The sequence below is a fragment of the Nipponia nippon genome, unplaced genomic scaffold (genome assembly GCF_047370975.1).
Source record: "Nipponia nippon isolate SJK-2023a ecotype South Korea unplaced genomic scaffold, ASM4737097v1 scaffold_42, whole genome shotgun sequence".
Classification (NCBI taxonomy): domain Eukaryota; kingdom Metazoa; phylum Chordata; class Aves; order Pelecaniformes; family Threskiornithidae; genus Nipponia; species Nipponia nippon.
Window position 1 is genome coordinate 1,285,998 of NW_028262361.1, and position 19,986 is coordinate 1,305,983.

General features: G+C 55.2%; 2 protein-coding genes across 8 annotated transcripts in view; both read left to right on the forward strand.

Annotated features, from left to right (window-relative positions):
• WIZ (WIZ zinc finger) overlaps positions 1 to 4,919 on the forward strand; it is a 58,475-nt gene extending 53,556 nt beyond the window's left edge. For 2 of the 5 annotated variants that reach the window (XM_087778099.1, XM_087778100.1), the window contains exons 8-12: positions 818 to 1,354; positions 1,582 to 2,112; positions 2,510 to 2,950; positions 3,257 to 3,449; positions 3,623 to 4,917. In XM_087778099.1, the coding sequence (XP_087634225.1) occupies positions 818 to 1,354; positions 1,582 to 2,112; positions 2,510 to 2,950; positions 3,257 to 3,449; positions 3,623 to 3,782 (1,862 nt within the window). In that variant the 3' untranslated portion in view covers positions 3,783 to 4,917. Of the gene's footprint in view, positions 1 to 817; positions 1,355 to 1,581; positions 2,113 to 2,509; positions 2,951 to 3,256; positions 3,450 to 3,622 lie in introns of all 5 variants that reach the window. The other 3 variants (XM_087778102.1, XM_087778101.1, XM_087778103.1) reach the window with 3 other exon arrangements.
• A 1,037-nt stretch (positions 4,920 to 5,956) lies between these two features.
• On the forward strand, positions 5,957 to 18,753 carry AKAP8L (A-kinase anchoring protein 8 like). Of its 3 annotated transcripts, none has more exons than XM_087778155.1 (13): positions 5,957 to 5,990; positions 7,571 to 7,603; positions 8,686 to 8,926; positions 11,064 to 11,532; positions 11,980 to 12,103; positions 12,255 to 12,310; positions 12,916 to 12,952; positions 14,232 to 14,340; positions 14,712 to 14,853; positions 15,544 to 15,649; positions 16,137 to 16,267; positions 17,057 to 17,152; positions 17,597 to 18,753. In XM_087778155.1, the coding sequence occupies exons 1-13, from the start codon at positions 5,972 to 5,974 to the stop codon at positions 18,077 to 18,079; spliced, it is 2,046 nt and encodes a 681-aa protein (XP_087634281.1). In that variant the 5' UTR covers positions 5,957 to 5,971; the 3' UTR covers positions 18,080 to 18,753. The 3 variants fall into 3 exon arrangements, with proteins under 3 accessions (XP_087634281.1, XP_087634282.1, XP_087634283.1); XM_087778156.1 differs by lacking the exon at positions 5,957 to 5,990 and adding an exon at positions 6,111 to 6,205; XM_087778157.1 differs by lacking the exon at positions 5,957 to 5,990 and adding an exon at positions 6,759 to 6,893.
• Positions 18,754 to 19,986: the final 1,233 nt, after the last annotated feature.

A 19,986-nucleotide genomic window follows, 5' to 3' on the forward strand; every position in this document is an offset into this window, starting at 1 on the left:
CTCTCATCGCTTCGGTGGCGCCCAAAATCCCAGCTCGGGTTAGAAATTACCATCCCGGTGAGCTCTTTCCGCCGGCGGGGACGGCAGCACGGTGCCCAGGAGCACCGATCTCCCCTCCTGAAATTATCCTGCTGGAGTCTCCCTTGCCGTGCGGGTCCAAGCTGCTGGCGTGGTTTTTGCCCCGGTTCCGGGCAGGGATCTGCCTCGATTTCCCCATCCCGCCGCAGCGCTGATGGTTTTTCCCTTCCCCTCCGGAGCCGGAGGGTGGACAGGGACCTGTGAAGTGGCGTTTCTCCGCCGGGTTATCGCGTGGTTCAGGTTGCGGCTTGGTTTTGGTGATAAAACCTCTTCCCGCTTCGTCTTCCTCCTCTTCTTCATCAACGTGCTGGGAATTGGCGCTTCCCGGAGGCAGGAGATGGGATTAGTGGGGATGCGCTGGGTTTAGGCACGCGGTGTTTGTCCTGGTGCCACCGGCACCGCGCTGGCCGGGAGCGCGGCTTCATCCTGAGCCCTTCCTCCCCCCCGCAGCGGCTGGGCTCGGATGCTGCGGCGCCGGCGCGATTCGCCGCTTCCCGGGGACACGAGCGGGGAAGGGACACGAGCGTCCGCGTTATCCCGGTGCTCCGGATCGCGGCTCTGCCGTCGGCTCGGCCGGGAAACCCTCCAGCTCCCCGCAGCCCCCGCCCGTTGCGTTTTCCTGGGATACCCCAATGCCTTCGAGCCTGCTTCCCATTGCAGGCTTTGCCGCCGCGGGCTGCGTCCGTCTGTCCTGTCCGTCCCTTGAGCAACGCCGGTCTTTCTTTTTTTCTCTCCGCAGCCTCGGGGTCGGAGCCGGTGCGAGATATCCGCTGCGAATTTTGCGGCGAATATTTCGAGAACCGCAAAGGTTTGTCCAGCCACGCTCGATCCCACCTCCGACAAATGGGGGTGACCGAGTGGTACGTCAACGGTTCGCCCATCGACACGCTACGGGAGATCCTCAAACGGAGAACCCAACCGCGGAGCAGCGCCTCTAATCCCACCGGTCCTGGGCAAAAAGCCATGGCCAAGACCCTCTTGGGGAGCATGGGATCCTTGGAGCCGCGCGGTCCCGGAGAGATTCACATCCCCACCCTCGCCAAGAAGGTCCAGCAACCCGGCAGCCCCATGGGGCAATCTCCTACCTCGTCCCCACCTCCCACCGCCCGGAAGATGTTTCCAGGCCTTTCTCCTCCCTCCTTGCAGAAGAAACTCAAACAAGATCAACTGAGGGTGGAAATCAAGCGGGAGATGATGTCGGGAGGACTCCACGGAGAACCTCACCCGTCCGACCGAGCCTGGTCCCCGCGGGAGGAGATGTCGCCCTTGAACCTCTGTAAGTGCGCGGCCGGCGCCTTCCCCGCTCCGTCCGCGGGGCCGAGCGGGACCGCGCTCTCTCTGGGACGGGGACGCGGGGCTCCGTCTCGCTTCGGGAGGCGCCGAGGGGAGCCCGCGTCATCTTCCTTGGGCCGCGGTGTCGGGGGACCCCTCGCCGCAGCCGGGGAGGAGTAGAGAGGGGGTTAAGCACGGCTTTTCTCCCCGCCCCCACGTCTCTCCCCGCAGCCTCCCGAGCCGACCCGGTGCGAGATATCCGCTGCGAATTTTGCGGCGAATATTTCGAGAACCGCAAAGGTTTGTCCAGCCACGCTCGATCTCACCTCCGACAAATGGGGGTGACCGAGTGGTCGGTCAACGGTTCGCCCATCGACACGCTACGGGAGATCCTCAAGAAGAAATCCAAACCTTGCGTTATCAAGAAGGAACCGCACACCTCCAGCATCGAACCCCCTAAATCCATCGGGGAGGAAGGAACGGATCCCAAATCTCCCGGAAAAATCCTCCAGGGCATGGCTCTGCCTCCCCTGGGCGGGCGGACGGGGAAACCCAGCCCCGGCGCTTCCACCTTGAACCGGGAGATCTCCTTGTCGCCTCTCACCAGCAAACCCCAGGGCAGTTTCCTGACGCCGTTGTCCGCCAAACGACCGTTGCAGGACGATCGCTTGGGTCCTCACGCCGAAGTCAAGCACAAGGCCTACATCCAGACCGAGCTGCCCTTCAAAACCAAGTCCGTGCACGACAAACCCGCCCACACGTGTGAGTAGGGGATGGCGGGATAAAGGCGGAGCGGGGGGAAAAGCGCGGTGTAGCCCCACCTCGCCGGAATTTCCGTCGCGCGGTGAGGTGGGCACTGGGAATCCCCACCCCGAAAAAAAGGGGGTTTGGCTCGTGGGGGTGCGGAGGAGGGAGAGGGGAGCGGAGATTTGGGGTCGTTGCTTCCCCTGATCCAAATTAGCTTGGCTCCGTGGAGTTTTCCCCCCCGTACCAAACCCCCAGCGGCGCTGGGGGACGCTTTCCAGAGCTGGAAAACACGGGGAATTTCAATCCCACGGAGGACTGAAAGCACGGCGGCACCGGTTTTCGGGGGAAACTGGCCCCGTGCCGCGGCCCTGCCTTCGCCCGCTCACCCCTGGCGCGTTTTCCCCCCCGTCAGCCAGCGAAGCCTGCTGCGAGCTGTGCGGCCTCTACTTCGAAAACCGCAAAGCCTTGGCCAGCCACGCGCGGGCGCATCTCCGGCAATTCGGCGTCACCGAATGGTGCGTTAACGGTTCGCCTATCGAGACCCTCAGCGAATGGATCCGACATCGACCCCAAAAAGCCGGCGCTTACCGTAGCTACATCCAAGGCGGACGACCCTTCACTAAGAAATTCCGTAACTCTTCCCACGCCCGGGATCACGACGGCGGCGCTCGACGGATGCCGCTCAGCCTTCAAGCCGGCGGCGTGACCCTTCTGAGCAAAGGATTGACGGGAGATTTGGCTCACGGCGATGCCGGAAAAATCCTGGATGGGGGAAGCAGCGGTGAGCGGCCCATGATCACTTCTCCCCTCTCGTTGGTGAAGGTGGAGGAACATCAACGCTCGAACATCAACAGTGAGTTGGGGAGAAGCCAGCCGGGAGAGGGCAGAGGGGGTCTCCGGCACCGGCAAAGCACCGGCAAAAACCCTGCCCTGGCCCCTCTGCCCGTTCCCGGCAGCGCCGGGGGGGGGTTCTGTAGCCAAACCCCCCCCCCCCCCGCCTTTTCCTCCTCCTCCTCCTCTTCCTCCCAGTTCCCCACGAAAGCCGGGAAGGCTGCACCACGCCGGCGGTGCCATGCCGCCGCCTTCGCCACCACGCGAAGCCGGTTTGTCTGTCCCTCTCCCGACCTCATCTCCCCCTCCTCCGTTTCTCCTATCCCAGAGTTCGAACGGAGGCAAGCGAGGCCCCTGGACGCCCCGCTCCACCGGGAAGAGGAAGGAGCCGAATTCCAACAGAAAATGGAGGAGACGCGGCAGCCGCCGCCGCGGATGAGGCCGGTGCCTTCCCTGGTCCCTCGCCCGCCGCAAACCTCCTTGGTGAAGTTCGTGGGGAACATCTACACCCTCAAATGCCGGTAGGTCACCGCGGGAAAGGGGGATTTCATTCCGTATCCGTAGGGATTCTCATTCCCGGCTGGAAGCGCTGTCTTTTCCCTGCTCCGCGGCGCGGATCCCTCTTTTTTTGGGGGCCGTTCCACCCCCCACCGGCAAAACGGCGATTCCCGAGCTGACGCCGTGTCCTCCGTAGGTTCTGCGAGGTGGAATTCCAAGGTCCCCTCTCCATCCAGGAGGAATGGGTACGGCATCTCCAACGACACATCCTGGAAATGAATTTCTCCAAAGCGGATCCTTTACGGGGCGAAGATCCCCCCCCACCCGAACCCCCCACCCTCGCCGAGGCTCAGTAACGGGAGCCCAAATCCCGGCTCTCACCGTGACCGAGCCGGCACGGGGAAGCGACCGCGGATGGCGCCGGAACATCCTCACCCCCCCTCCATTCCCGCATCCACGATTCCTTGGTTGTTTTTTGTTTTTTTTTTTATTATTATTATTTTTGGGAAAAGGGGGGGGGGGAATCGATCGCTGCCTTCCTCCAGGGGATGAGCCGAGGGTGGGGGGGCCACAATCCCGGCCACAAGCACTACATGGATCAAGACAACCCTCGGCGATCCCGCGGGAGACACGCGGCAACCGGGATCCGGATCGAGGAGGGAACAACTCGATTCCGGTCCCGGCACGGGGACGGGAGGGAATTTTTCCCCCTCCGTCGCTTCCCAAAATCCGTTTCTTTCTTTTTTTTTTTTTTTTTTTAAACCCAAAGAACAAACGGTGTCGCCGTTACCGGCGGCGATTCGGGATGGAGCCGGGCCGGAGGGGAATTCCGGGGAGCAGCCGCATTCCCGGAAAACGCTGTGGATTTTGTATATGACCCTTAGAGTTAATGTATATTCGATTTTTTTTGGTTTTGTTTTTGTTTTTCCATAGGCGACGATGAAATTTAGTCTCGCGTAGATGTCGGAATCCCTCGGTTCCGGGGTTGCATGTTGCCCAAAATCCCCTTTTCCCACACCAAAAAATGCCGGATTCACCGCTTCCCTCCCCCCTCCCCCCGCCCCGCTGCCGTATCCCGTTTTAAATTTCACCGGAGAGGAGCAGCGGGTGAGCGCAAAGCCACCGGAGAAAATAAACTCCGGTGGGAGTTTATCCCCAGGGAATTCCCGGCATTCCCATCCGGAATCGGCCGCGGCGGCGCCGGGAGGATTCGGCTCAGCCCCCCCCCCCCCCCCCCCCCGTTTCACCGTTGCTTTGTTATTTCTTTATTTTTCCCGGTTTTTCCTCATCTAGCTCCATAGACCTTCCGACTTTTTTAAACTCTAGATTTGTGTAGAAATAAGGAATATTCATTTTTATTTGGAAAATCCCGAAACTTTCCGAATTTTCGGAAGGAATTTTAACGGAGAAATATTTGTTTCGTTCTTTTTTTTTTTTTTTTTTTTTTTTTTTATTTCCAATTTTTATTTTATTTTGTTTTTGGCGGGGGCACGTTCTGGTGATTCTTGTACCCGGGAATATGGGACGATGGATTAAATTCTTCTGGAAATGAAGGCGGGGGGAGAGCGGTGTCTCTGGATACCCGGAATGTCGGGATGGGGGCGGGGCTGGGGGGTGGGGATGCGGTTTGGGGGGGGTTGGGGGGGGTTTGGGGGCTCCCCCGGGGAGGTTTGGGGAGGGGGGAGGGTCGGGATGCGGCCTTGACCCCCGGGAATGGGGTCAGGGGGTCAGGATGAGGCCGTGTCCTAAAATACGGGGTCACCGGGGTCGGGATGCGGCCTTGACCCCCGGGAATGGGGTCAGGGGGTCAGGATGAGGCCGTGTCCTAAAATACGGGGTCACCGGGGTCGGGATGCGGCCTTAACCCCCGGGAATGGGGTCAGGGGGTCAGGATGAGGCCGTGTCCTAAAATACGGGGTCACAGAGGTCGGGATGCGGCCTTGACCCCTGGGAATGGGGTCAGGGGGTCAGGATGAGGCCGTGTCCTAAAATATGGGGTCACCGGGGTCGGGATGCGGCCTTGACCCCCGGGAATGGGGTCAGGGGGTCAGGATGAGGCCTTGACCCCTAGGACATGGGGTCACCGGGGTCAGGATGCGACCTTGACCCCCGGGACAGGGGTCACCGGGGTCAGGCCGAGGCCCTGTCCTGGGAATGGGGACAGTGGGGTCAGGATGAGGCCACGCCCCACGCCCCGTCACAGCCACACCCACGGGGGGAGGACGACACGCGGGGGGCGGAGCCTCGGTGGCCGCAGCCAATACCAGCAGGCGCCGTGGCGCGGAGGGGCGGGGCGAGGTGCGGACCCGCCCTAGAAGGGGCGGGGCTGGAGGCCCGAGGCGGGTCTGTCGCGCTATTGGCGCAGACGGCGTCGGCCCGCCCCCTAGCTGGCCAATCAGGGGACAGAGTGACAGCGTTCCCGCCTCCTCACGAGGTGACAGCCGCTCCGGCCAATCAGCGCTCGGCCTCGCGGGTCCCATTGAGCGAGGAGCCCGCCGCGCCGCGATTGACACCTCCGCCCGCCAACCGCCGCGGGGGCCGCCCAATGGAAGGCGAGGGAGGGGGTGAGCCGCACCAATGGGAGCCGCGGAGCGTGAGGGGAGGGCGGCTCAACCAATGACGGCGGGGCGCGGGTGGGGGGGCCGCCGGCCAATGAGAAGGGAGGAGGCGGAGCGGCGCGGCCAATGGGGCGGGGAGGCGGGGCCCGCGCGCCGCCGTTACCGTCTCGCGCAGAGGGAGGCGGCGGCGGGCGGCGGCGCCGCCATCATGAGTTACTCAGGTGAGGGGCGGCGGCGCAAGATGGCGGCGGGGGCGGCCCCCGCGGGGGAGACGGGGCTACCGCGGCCCCCGCCGGGCCTCGGGGGAGCCGGGGCGGGATGGGGCGGGCTCCGGAGGGGCGCTGGGCGCCGCCGGGCGCCGCCCCCCCCCCCCCCGGTCTCGTCCCTTCTCCGTGTCAGCGGGGCCTCGCAGCGGTTCTGTCCTCCGGTCCGGCCCCTCTGGCATGGCTCCCCTCGGTGCTCCCCGGGCACCCCCGGTGCGGGTGGCGGGGGAGCAGGGAGCGACCCAGCCTCTCGTTCTGACAGAAAATTAATTTATTTTAAGCAGAACCCCGATCAGGCTTAATTAGCTTCCATCCCGTTTCTGTCTGGCGGCGGCGGCTGACAGGAATTCCTCATCCTCGCTCAGGTTACGGCCGTGATTCTGCTTCTCGCCTAATTTAGCGGCGATTTTTACCGTTTTTTCTTTTAATCTGGAGGTTTTTATTCACGCGCTGGCTGCCGGAGCGGCCTCCGGGCTCACCTGTGGAGCGCGGTGGGCGTAGGGAGCGATTTGCCGCTCTGTTTGCCCTCACCTCTTTCGGCTGGAAGTGCCTCAGGGGGGGGTAAATTAATAAAAATTAATAAATTAATTTCTTCTGTGAAGAGGAGTTTCTAATTAAGGGGGAAACGGCAACAAGAACCCGCAAGGTAACGTCGCTTTCCCGTAGCGTGCGTATAGATTGATAGGACGCGGTGCGCCGACGTACCCTGCCTAACGAGGCTGTAATTACTTCGGTAATGAACATTTGGGTAACGCTTTCTCGGCTGGGGAGCGCGGGATGGCGGCGGCGCGGCCGGGGTTCCTCCGGATGGCGGCTTTCCATCCCGGGATCTTCCAGCTGGTTTTTCCGCAAGGGCAAAGTGCAGCGATGCCGTCGAGGTCCGTTTCGCCTCAAAGGGCGTCTGAATGTCAGTCCCGGGAGGCTGCAGGTTGGCGGATGACGGGATTCAAACCTCCCCGACGCCTCCCGATCCCCTCTTTTTCGGAGTTAACGGGAGCGGGGTTTATCCCGCGCGAGATCCCTCTCGCTTTCCCGAACGCTTCGCCTCTGCTCCCGAAACGCTCCGTCGTGGAATTCGTTACCAGGAGCTCAGCTTGAAATTAAAACCCGTTTTACGTGTAAGACGAGGAAAAGGTGTTGCTGTGGTGGGGACGTCTCGTTGCTGAGGCGGCGTCAAGGTCCGATTTCTTCGCTCTTTGGCGCGAAACGCGTGGATTATTCGCGGCGTCGCTCCGTTTCGACGCTGGGTAGCGAGAATCTCTTCGGCCGCGAGAGCCACGATAACGAGAAACTCGTCTCTAATTGCTTTTTGCTCTTTTCTAGGTTATGGAGACTGGAACTCTGGGACGAACAGAGGTAAGTACAATAAAAACTGGAATAACAGTTTATGACCTCCCTCTTCAGATCCGTTTCTTGAGCCTGAGGGAGATGCGCCGAGGTCGGTGATGAACAACCGCCATCCCCGCACCCCGTCCAAACTCTCGCTGTCCCCCCCGTGCGACGATTTTCTTCTTTTATTTTAAAAACTCAACGTCGAAGCCAACAGAAAACTTTGTTGCTGTAAATGGTTGCACGGGAAAACTGTTCTAGGCGGAATATTTGGGGTTTGGAGTTGTTTTCCACCAAAAAAAAACAAACCCTTTCTGCTGCTTGGAAAACGCAAATGAAGTCGGTGCGGGGGTAATCGAGGCTTGGGGAGACAGCAGAAATCCAAACCCTCGCTGCGTGCGCCAGCAGCCAAAGAAAAGATCAGGGAGGAGAAAAACCTAAATTTATAAATTTTAACCCTCAGCAGGCGCTCAATTGGCCTTGTGCATTATTCCTACGGTGGTTTTTTTCCCCAGTTATAACCATTTCGGCTTCTTTAGCGGGAGGAGAAGCCTCGCTGTCGCTTTTTGGTTTAAAACGGGTGGGAAACGCGAGGCTGAAAGCCTTTTCGCTTTCAGCAGCGCTCGGCGGCGCTGGCTTTGCGGACGGGTACACGCTGTAGCATCATCCCTAGGGATTTACGGGGTTATAAAGCAGCTTGTATCGGTTTTGGCGAAGGGATGTCCTAGCTGCGTTCGCCTGGCTACCGACAGCTTCGTATCAAACTAAAAACCAGCTTAAAAATGGTTCTGAGGTGTCTCTGTGTTGACCCAAAACTGGTTTTTATGGAGGCTCGGCCTTGGCTGTCTTTATTCCCATCCGGAGCCGGTTGGGTGGAGGAAGTTGTAGGCTGTGCCTGTCTTTTACGGGACTTATACGAGCAAATTGTTCCCTTAAACCCTTGTGAGCTCAATAGTTTAATGTTTATAGGTAACTTAAAGAAATATTTGAGCTTTTTTTTTATTCTAACTCCCTGTGGCGATTGCTTGGGGCATCTTAATTCGGATTAAAATATTAGCGAAGCCAGACAACTAGAAATAAACCCAGCTCTTTTATTGTTGTTGTTCCAGGTTACGAGGGATACGGTTACGGCTATGGATACGGCCAGGATAACTCGGGTAATTACGGATACGGCATGGCCACGTCGAATTCCTGGGAAATGGCCAATTCGGACGTTGACATGAACCCCGACGGTTCGGGCGGCGGCAACGCCGACGCCGTCATCGCGAAAATGAACCAGCGCTTAGACATGGTGTCGCACATGGACGCGGACGCGATGCAAGGAGGGCACTACGGATCCGGCGGAGACAGGTGAGCGCGGGGCGCGAGGCGAGGAGATGCGGCAACGATCCGCTGCTCGTTAAGAGTCGTTGCTGCTCGGTTTGTTCCTCGGCTGGGCTGCTCCTGGATTTTTCCAGCGTCGTGACTCAAGCGAGCATCCAGAGCTGGCTCAGCCGCCCTCCTCTCCCCTGCTGTAACTGTAAAATTAGGATTTTACACTAAGTTTTCATCCGTGTTTTGCAAAAAAAAAAATCCGAATTTGGGACTTAGCGCAGCACTTCCAGCAGCGGCTGAAATTTTGGGTTCTTCAGTAAAAGAATTATGATCAGGAATCCTTTTTATTCCTTGTTCTCGCCAGCTTATGCCCTTGTAGAGCAGCGTTAAGGAAAACAAGGCGCTGGTTCGTACTTGATCTGAGGTTAAATTCCTAATTTTGATCAAGAGATTGACTTCTGCAGTGAGGTTTTTGTAGCCGGTATCCCGGTAGATGCTCAGCTCTACGACGTAGGCAGCTCCTTGCCCATCTGCGTTAATGTTTAAAGTACTAAGAAATGGGATTCTTCCCCCAAAGATTTCTTATTTATTAACGCGCGCGGGGAGTTTTGAGCCAGGACTTGGTATTTCTGCAAAGCGACTGCTTACTCCAGGTTTTTAATGCCTTAATTAAGTAAAAGTACGTTGGACAAAGTAAAATGCAGGAGTAAATAATAATAAATGTGCTTGCGACTGTTTTCTACGCCGCTCCTATGCTTCCAAACCAGTGACTCCTACGAAACAACACATCCGTACCACTCTACCAAATCGATTTGTTTCGGTCGCTTGCTCGGTTTAACCGCGCTGGAAAGGGTTTGCCGAATCGTTCCCCGGATTCTTGTCCCTTTGAACGTCGTTTTGGGCTCCTCCGCTTTGATCTCGCGTGCCGGCGGTCGGCTGCTCGCAGACACGCTCCCGCCCGCGGCGCGTTTCCACCGATTCGGCGCCGCCGCGCCAGTTGGGAATGGGATAGGCTTTATTAAAAAGCGAAAAATTTCGAGAAACGCGGTAAGAGGAAGATGAATCCCTTGGAGAACGTCGGCTCCGTGCTGTAACGGAGCAGAAAAGGAGCTGCTCGCCCTCCAGCTGCTCCGGCTTAGCCATAACCAAACACTGGCAGCTCCTCCATCGGTGCCTGACCTGATTTTGTAGCTCCACCGTCTCTCCGTGGATCGGCGGGGTGACTTTCTTCCGACCTTGGAGCCGGGAGAACGCCTTTTCCCCCCCGCCCGGCGATTCCCATCTCCGTGCTCTCGAGGCCTCGCCGTAGAGCGCAGCGGCGAGGGGGTCGCGCTTTGACGAGGCTCGTTAGTTCGGATCTTTTCTTGAGCGCCGGCTTTTCCTCCTCGCCTGCCTTGTCAGTCAAAGCGCTGCCGGCAAGCACGCAAAGCCTTAGATTCCAGTAGGAAACGCGTGCCGTGGTTGTAGTATTGCCGAATATAAAGTTAAAAAAATCCTCCGCGGCCTCATTTCCAGAAGGAAAAAATGGATTTAAAATGGTTGAGGCGGACGTTGGCGTTCCGGTTGGGAAAACAAGCGCGTTAGCGGATGGATTGCACGGGGGGAGTGAGGAAGGAGGGGTCTGGAAGAGGTCTTTGGTTGTGCCGAGGTGCTCCTTGAGTAGCTGAGGAGTAACTCTCGCTGTTCCTGGAAGTATTTTTGGATAAGGTGGAACTCGGTGTGAGGACGAGCAGCTCCTGGTTTGCTTCGGCTGCTCCTAAAGCTCGTTTTGAAGCAGATGTTTGGGAGCGGGGACGACCCCCCCACCTCAGCTGGTGAAGGAGCCTTTGTTCAATGTGTTTTTGTTTGTTTTTTTTTTATTCTTTTAAAAAATGTTGGTAATTCTGAAAGAAACGAATGGTTCCAGGGGCTCCCTGGCATCAGGGAGTCTAAAGGTCTCTGGTTCCTCCACCGCTGGAACTGAAACCTTGAAGCTCTGCCACCAGCTCTCGCCGGTCCGGGTCCTGTCCCACCACGCGGTGAAATCCGTCCCGTGTTGGGCGAAACGTCTGGCGATTGAAAAAAAAAAAAAAAACCAAAACCAAAAAACCCTAAAAACGTGTTTCGAAGGGTTTCGTTTGCTTAACCTCTGCCGCCGTTTCTCAGTGGTATCTCGCCGATGCGTCTCTTGCAGGTACGACTCGTACGAATCCTACGACTCGAGGTCTTCGATGAACGACCGCGACATGTACCGATCCGGCTACGATTACAACGAATCCGAACACGACAACGAGAACGCCTACGAAGGTCACTACGACAACTTCTACGGGAACCGTCGGGATCAATACCAGAACCGAGCACGGGATAATTTTGGTCAACGGGGGCAGAATTGGGGTAGAGACGGACGCAATAACAGACCCATGGCGTCTTCCTATCCCGGGCGCATGGGCGGACAGTGGAACGAACCTCCGCAATCGATGGGAGCGCGGGGTCTCGGTCCCCACGGCTCCTCCAGGCTCCCTTCCCTCTTCTCCCACAACATTATCCCAGAACTCAGCATGTTCCAGGGAATGCGAGGTTTCTCGGGAAATATGCGTTACGGAGGAGGAATGATGAAACAACGAATGAGGAGAAACTGGAAAACGTGGGATTCGGATTTTAAAGTAAGTACTTGTGCGATATCCTCCCACCTGCTCGCCTCGGATAGAGACTTATTTCCCAACGGACCCACGCGTCCTGCAGGGAAGGGCTCCAAAACACACTCTGGGAAGCGATAAGAGATAATTCTGCGTGTAATTGGCTTTGTAACGTGTTTTCTCCTGAGCGGACAGAGGAGGCTGCGCTCTGTTGCACAGCAATATTGATACGTGGGATGTTTTAAGCTTAAAAACTTGGTTTTCTGAAGGTAGGAGACCGTTGCGGCCCTTCACGGCTTCATCTCCGATATTATGGGATAGAGGTGCGGTGGATTAATCCTTCCTGAGCAACTCTGCCTGTCCGAAATTTAATGCAGGAGGCTTAACTCGTTAAAAATAAATAAAACAAGACGTTGCTGGTTGCGGAGGGCACCTGCTCCTGTTGTGGGAATTAACCTTTCTCTTCTCTCGCAGCCCCAGAAAAAGAAAATCAAAAAAGATCCCAGCGCGAAGAAGCGGAAGCAAACAAACAGCTCCGATGAACCCGACAGCAAGGCGGCGAAGACGGACGGCTCCGATAACTCCGACTCCGACAACGGTAAGAGCGGAGCGGCTTCGCGGTGTAAAGCCGCCGCTCTCTTTATTTCCGGCAGAGCCATCGGGCTTTGCCACGGGTTTAACGCGGTGGCAAATGCGTCGGCGTCGATCTGGGTTGCTTTTCTTTATGCTGACTGCGGTGTTTCTTTCAGAGGAGGGAACGGAAGGAGAATCGGGAGAAAAAGAGGAGAAAGAGGGCTCCAGAGGCGTAAGTAACTCTGGGAAACTACTTTATCGTGATTAAAAGCTGTAGTTCTGGTCGGAGGTGCAGGAGGGGGTGAGGGCAGATCCCTGGATCCTTGCGTTATTCCCAAAGCGAGTCGGGGGCAGAGGCTCGGACAAGTAGCGGGGAGAGGATGGAAGTAAAATGCTCCGTCGAGGGAAGCGCGGGTGTTAGAGGGGCTTCCTTGCCGCACCCAGCAGCCGCGGCAGCGCTGCGAGACGCTTCACGGTGTCGAAACGCGGTAAAATACCCCTGCGCAAAGAGCTTTCAGTAAGAAAAACCCTGAAATCAATCGCCTGTGACGTGGAAAGCGCGGGATTACGTTGCCTGGCTCTAGCCTCAGCTCGGCGGAGGGAGATCTCTCGGCTACGAGACCCGCAGGCGTTGCGGTGGCATCTCCCGCCGAGCGGGCGCCGCGTTTCCCTGCGCCAAGGGAGCGCGGAGCGGCCAGATCCGGTGGCGACGTCGCTCCTCCGTGCCGTGCTTCCAGGGGAGGGTTTGAGAGGAAGGACGCTGGCGAAGGGGACGAGCCAGCCTCCGGACGTTCGCTTTCTCTAGATGGTTTTAACGTCCCGACGTTGCATTTTTAGGAGGGGGAAGACGAAGAAGGAAAAGATTCAGAGAAAGGTGAGTTGGTTGCGCGTTTTACGGCTCGTTTGCGCTCCGAAGCTCTGCGCGGAGCCGAAATCGAGGGCTCCGACATGGCCGGAAGAGAGATTTCCAGTTAAATCTGATGAGTTTATTCAGGCTCCTTTGGTTCTTAGAGTCCGTTCGTTCCGTTTGCCTCGTGGCTTCGCTCTCCCTTCTGGTTCGTTGCGTTCTGGCGACCCGAGCTAAACCTCTGCGCCTCCTCGCCGAAGGGCGATTTGGCTTCGGCGCGCGTCCCCGAGTCCCCTGGGGACTCTGGCGCTGGGATGGATACCAGCGGCGGGGTCCGACGAGCGAGAGCGGTCGAGGCTCTCGCGTGTGAGGCTCCGGTGGGATTGCATCGCCGTAGCCGGCGGAGAGAAACGGCGAAGGGCCCTTCCCGGGGCCGCGATTCGCTTTGTTCTTCAGGGTGAGACCCGTCAGACCTCCGCTGACGGGGGGACAGGGGATTAGCTCCGCCGTAACGTCTGCGTTCAGTCAGACGAATCCCGTCCTTTGTGTCTGCTCAGGGATAAGGAAATGCTGTAAAAACCCTGCTAGGGAGGAGCTGGATCCCTTGGTCAAGGTAGGTTGGTGAAGCTGCTAGCCCGGGGGGCTTAGGCAACCAGATTTAATTCCCGCTGTGCCGTAGATTTTGGGTAAGTTGTTGCGGCTGTGAAACGGGATGGAACTTCCCGGCTTGGAGAGACGGGACCGGTCGGAAAAGCACCGCGATCCCCGAAGGGAGCTCAGAGAAGCAGCGTAAATTTGATATCCTGGGACGTGTCCGCACCTACGCCGGGGCGGGCGGACGGAGAAGCGGCTTTTCTGTCCCAAAACTAAGCGGTGTGGATTGGTTCCCCAAGCTTTATCGCCTTGCTGGTGTTCGCTTCAAGGCTGGACAAATCGGAGCGGGTGGTACTTAAAATAATCAAACCTGTAATTAATTAATACTTAAAACCTTGTAAAACTAGTCGTAGTAAACGAATTAAAACGAAGCTGGGAAACCGCTTTAGACTCTGTCTGCTGTGGTTCTCCCCTCTGTCCCCCGAGCCCGTCCCGGTGCGACTTTTTTGGGGGGAAAAAAAAGCTAATTTGGGGGTGGACGGCGCTGCCGTATAAACCCGAGGTTTATCCGTAGTTGGCCGGCGGGAGCAGCTTTGTGACTCGACGGCGTCCGTAGGTTGCGCGGGTTGGTCGGGCTGACGACTAAACTTGTCTAGGGAAATTCTCTTTGATCAGGTGGTGCCCTGAAATCCAACCTGCTTTAAACACTTAGGTGCTTTAACAATTCAAGAAGAGATCAGTCAAATCAAACGCAAATTGCAGGCGGGCAAGAAAACTCAAGAGAGGCAAAAGAAGAGGCATCGGGATCGCATGGTAGAAAGGTAATGTCTCCGATTTTGATTTTATTTGATTTGATTTGATTTTTAGTGATGTTGGCTTTCTCCTCTGGGACCGTAGCACTCGCAGCCGGGCTCCGTCCTTTTGTTCCCAGTTGTCCCAGTGTTTTGTCTGCTCCTTGTAGAATCTGCTTTGCTCTCCTGCCGCTCTTCTTATGCTTAAAAGAGAAACAGAAACGGGAAAAACCTTGGGAAACATCCCGTAAATGCTTAAAGGGGTGGAGGCTTCCAGGAGTTTCTCTGCTCTACGCCTTAAGTAGACCGTGGAGTAGATGCGGTGAGAAAGCGGTACCCGGTAGAGCTGGAATGGATTGGTTTGAATATCGCTTCCCTTCGCCTCCCGACTCTCTCGACAGGATCCAGTTTGTTTGTTCGTTATGCAAATATCGGACCTTTTACGATGACGAGATGAACAATCACCTCGAGAGCAAATTCCACAAGGAACACTTCAAGTTCGTTGGAACCAAGTTGCCTCAACAAACAGCTGATTTTCTCCAGGTGAGCCTATGGTTATGTTTCTCTGTCCCCTGGGTTTAAGAATTTTGGGTTGATTTATTATTATTTTTTATTATTATTTTTTATTATTATTTTTTATTATTATTTTTTATTATTATTTTTTATTATTATTTTTTATTATTATTTTTTATTATTATTTTTATTTTTTATTATTATTTTTATTATTATTTTTATTATTATTTTTAATTATTATTTTTATTATTATTTTTATTATTATTTTTATTATTATTTTTATTATTATTTTTATTATTATTTTTTATTATTTTTTTATTATTATTTTTATTATTAATTATTATTATTATTATTATTATTATTATTTTGGAGATGCTGTAAAGCTCCTAAACTGCTCCTCTAAGTAACTGTGGTGGAAACCGCTAGAGAAGGTGGAGTAAAGTTGGGCTAAAGCATCAGAGGCTCTGCCTCGCCTGCCCTCTTCTTTTGAACAGGTCGCTTAACCTCTAGGCTTACTGGTTGCACTGGTAGGAAATAAAATACTTGCCCATGACAGATTTTAGTAGCCGGAGTGGGTGGTTTAAGCGAAGAAAGGCAGCGCTACCGGCAGGGCAATGCGTGGTGGGATTTGTAGGACCGTTGGGGTGAGCACGCTAGAGGGACGCACCTAAAAATGGAGGAGGGGGGGGGAAGATTAATACCAAATATTTTGCCGTACAGGAATACGTTGCTAATAAAACTCGGAAAACCGAAGAGCGGCGTAAAGCGATCGAAGACATTAACGCAGTTATTCAGCAGATTTATAGGGACCAAGATCTTACGCAAGGTGAGATTTACCCACCAGTTCCCTCGCCGTGTGTAGCGGCCGCCTTGCCAACTCTATAAATAGTAAAATAGTAAAAAATAATAATAAAAATAGTGGTGTTGCTGAAGACTAAAACCTACTGCCCACTCGAGTGCAGCGTCAGCCGCTTCAGCTTCTTACCCGGCTTTGTGGACGCTAGAGAAATGATGAGCTGGCTGAGGAGATTTTTTTCTTAATTCTTGCGTACCCGCAGCGCTGATGCAGCTCGCGGCGTTGCGGTGGGCGGCCAGGCCGCTGGCATTCCCTTAACCTGGCTCTTTATAACGCGCGCTCCGCTTGGCTCCTCTCCCGCTCCCCGGGAAGACTGTTTTGGTGTTGGTGGAAGGGCGAAAAACGCGTTTCCGGCGGCGAAAAATGCGTTTCTAACGTAGGCTGGAGGAAAATCTGTAACACAGCGCAGATCCCCGGATTATTTTCCGGTGAATACTGTTCTTCTCTTCCTTTTTAGATGTCGGCATGGAGCATTTTATTAAAAAGGTGGAGGCGGCTCATTGCGCTGCCTGCGACCTCTTCATCCCGATGCAGTACGGCATCATCCAGAAACACCTGAAGTCGCTCGATCACAACCACAACCGCCGGGTGAGTGGGCTGCCTGGTGCCTCGGGGGTCTTGCAAGGCTTCCGCTGCAACAGGAGGAGCACGGATTTGGATGGTTCGAGTTCCCGTGGTTCCTAAAACCAGGGAGAACTCTTCTTCATCCTCCTCAGTGCTTCTCTCCACCGTCTGCAGTGAATTTTGATGTTCTCGCATTCCCCGAAGCAAAAGCTGGCGAGCAAGGTGGTGGCGGGATTAAAACCCCTTCAGCAAAGCCTCCTGCGAATCTGAAAATGAGATCTCGTCTCTCTTTTTTCTTGCAAAATAAACGGCTTTCTGCCTTCCCCGCTTCCCCGTACGCACAGGAGGGTGTCACAAGCTTTACTATACCCCCGAGCAGCGATCTGAGGCGCTGGCTGTCGCGTGACAGCTCTTTCTAGGTATAACATACATCTATCGGCACACGACTGTAAATCGTGACGCGGTAGCGCGGCCGTGTTGAGCGGCTGCGGCGCCTTCCGCAGCGCTCGCCTCCTCAGCCGCCCGTCGCTCCCCGCGCCTCGGCAGAATCCAAATCCAACCCCAGAGACTGAGGGACGAAACGCTCCCGCGCGGCTTTTCCTCGGCTGCCTGATACTCACCTTTCCGAAGCGGAGAATTCCGGGGAAAGCGCAGAAAAATGGCAGATTTCTTAAATATCGCTGTGTTGTCACCTACCCAAATACCAAAGCGTAGCTCTGTAGCCTGTTGTCCGCTGAGCTGTGACTAATTCCTGGCCTCGGAAATTAATTTGGAACAAAATCTAAGTGCGTTTTATTTTATTCTCCCGTCCAGGCTATGATGGAGCAGTCCAAGAAATCGTCGCTGGTAGTTGCGAGGAGTATTCTCAACAACAAACTCATCAGTAAGAAACTGGAGCGGTACCTGAAGGTGGGTATTTGCGGAGCGGCTCGGTACGGGGTCACGCTGGTAGCGACGCTTCCGTGCTGTAGGAATTTTGCTGCCGTTGACCGCCGAGGGTGCTTACGAGCTGAACTTTGAGGCGATTTGTGGAGTTTTTGGGTAATATATCAAATTCCTGGTTACCGAATCCCTACAGCGTCAGCTGCCCCACACGTTACGCCGAACCCTGAGCAAAGCTTCCAGCTTAAACTTTGGCCGGAGACCTGAGCGTCGCGCCGTCGCCGCTAATATTAGCGTTGATTTGAATTCTCGAGGTGGCGTCTGCTTTCAGGAGTTGCTCGCTTGACTGCTTTCGGTGTAACCGTAACGCTGAATTTCTTGGGAGGGTTTGCTGGCGCGGAGCCGGCGTGAATTCCTCGAAGCAGCCAGAGAGAAACTCGCAGCAGACAAATGTTTGTCTTCTCTTTTCAGGGTGAGAATCCTTTCACGGATGACCCAGAAGAAAAAGAGGAGCACGAGGAAGGAGAAGGGGGAGCCAGTGGAAATGTAGAGGAAGGAACGGCAGAAGGAGTGGATGAAAACAAGGATGAGGAGGAAAATCCGGAAGAGGAAAATCCAGAAGAGGAAAATCCAGAGGAGGAAAATCCGGAAGAGGAAAATCCAGAGGAGGAAAATCCAGAAGAGGAAAATCCAGAGGAGGAAAACAAGGATCCCGAAGAAAACCCAGAAGGAGCTGAAAATGAGGGGGAACGAGAGGAAACGGGGACAGAAACGGAGGCGCAAGCGGAGGTGGAGCCGGCCGCAGACAACACGGAGGAGCAGCCTTCCCCGCCTGCCGAGGAATCGCTCCCGGAGGAAGAGGAGCAGCAGGCAGCGGAAGGCGTGGAGGTAGAAGACGAAGAGGAAGAGAGCGAGGAAGCGGCTGCAGCACAGGAGGACGAGGATGCGGAGTGAAGGCTGGAGGGGGAGGCCGACGTGTAAAAAAAAAAAAAAAAACCTGACGTGTTTTGGGTTGGGTTTTTGGGTTGTTTGGTTTGTTTTTTTTTTAAAACTGTATCTGTGAATTTCGTAGCACATCTTTTTGAGTTCTCATTCTACTAAACTCACGTAGGCAGTGGAAGCCTTTACCTGTAAAGTGATTTTTTTTTTTTGGGGGGGGGGGGGGGGAATAGAGGAAAATTTTTCTTTTTTTTTTTTTTTTTTACCAAATCTTCATTTTAGTAGCTAGGTTTTGTGCGGTCTCTGTTTTTTAGATGGCTTTGTACTAGGAGAATTCACTTTTGAGCATGTGTGCAAACCAGTGCTACTTGACGATCCGGCAAACGAAACCTCTTCCCCTTAAATTGAAACTTTTCTATATTTAACGAAGATGTGGTTTGTCCCCTTAGCCTGTCTGTCTGGAAACATCGGAAATTCGGTTCCGGGGTTTTAATTTCTACGGCGTGCGCCGTTAAGGTTCTGCGTAACTTCCACGTGACTGTAATATTCTCCCTGATGTTTTATTCTTCCTTTTAACGCGGAGCGAAACTAAGTGGTGTCGACATTGTATTGTTTGTAAAATGCTTTTATTTTAAAGGTGAATGTTTTGGTGGGTGGAGATAAAAGGACGATCCTGAGATTACCTGTGACTCTGCCTTAATTTCTGGTGCCCTGGTAAAGCTCGTGAGAGGTTGGAGGCTTAGAACCCGTCCGCAAATCCGCTGTCTCCGTGCTCCGGTTCGTTATTTGGGTTCGGCTCGGCTTCCCTCTCTTCAGCGCTGCGGACGCAGCCGACTTAACTCGCCCGTGGTAGCAGAAAACGCTTAGTCGAAGCTGATTAATCATCGCCTGGAGTAAGGATTCTCCTTGAAATGAGGGAGAAAGAAGGGAAATTGGTTTCCGTGGCACCGCAGAGGTTATTCCCGCTACGGAGAGAGGCGGCTGGGAGCTTTCCTGCCGGATGGGTCGATGGACAGGGACGTGTTTTGCCTCGAATCACCAGCGTGAGGCCTTACCGCCCTCCAACTTGGTGTAAATTCTTTGTACGAGAGACGGTTTCCCCCGCCGACGGGCAGAAAGGGAGATTTAAGCGTTAACACGAAGACAGAGCGCTGAGGCCGCTCCCGACCTCAAACCCTTTCCTCCGGCGCGCTTCCCCGGCGGCAGCGACTTAACCGGATCCTCAGCCGTGCCGGTGACGTCCTCTGCGACGGGATCGAGGGATGAGCTCCGTGAGAGGGAACGTTTCGTCTCCTCCACGCCAGGGAGATGGATCACCCGGGAAACGCCGCGCTCGGCTCCGGAACTGTTTATCCTGGCATCGCCCAGTCGCCTTCCCAAGCGCCGCGCCCCTCTCCCGCAGACGGACATCTCAAATTAGTCCCGGAAGATTCTTTTCCAAACATAATTAAGACGCTGAGTCACTAATTACCTCATCGGGGCTGTAACGAATTTGGCTCGTTCCCTCTTATTGCGGGTCGGGCTCGATCCCGAGGCCGACCCCGCGAGCTGTTGGGTGTCAAGGGAGTCGCCCCCGCGCTTGCTCCCGCCTTTTCCATGGATTTAATCGGATATCCCCCAGTTTTGGGGTGTATTAGCGTATTAAGCGCGCTCCCCAGATCTCGCTTTGAGGCGCGTTTGAGCTCAAGAGCGGCGTAATTACCGCCGAGCGCCGTTGGCGCGCTGCGGGAACGAACCGGGTGCCGTGGAGGAGGCCGGTGGCACCTTAGGGTGTGGGGGGGGTGATTTTGAAGGCTGTAAAAGACGAGACGGGGTGCGGGGTTAGAAAGCTGCCTCGGAAGCGTAATCTTCACACGTTTTTTTTGCTTTGAAAGCAGACGGGCGTTCAGCTCGCCACCGTCATCTGTTCAAATTCAGCCTGT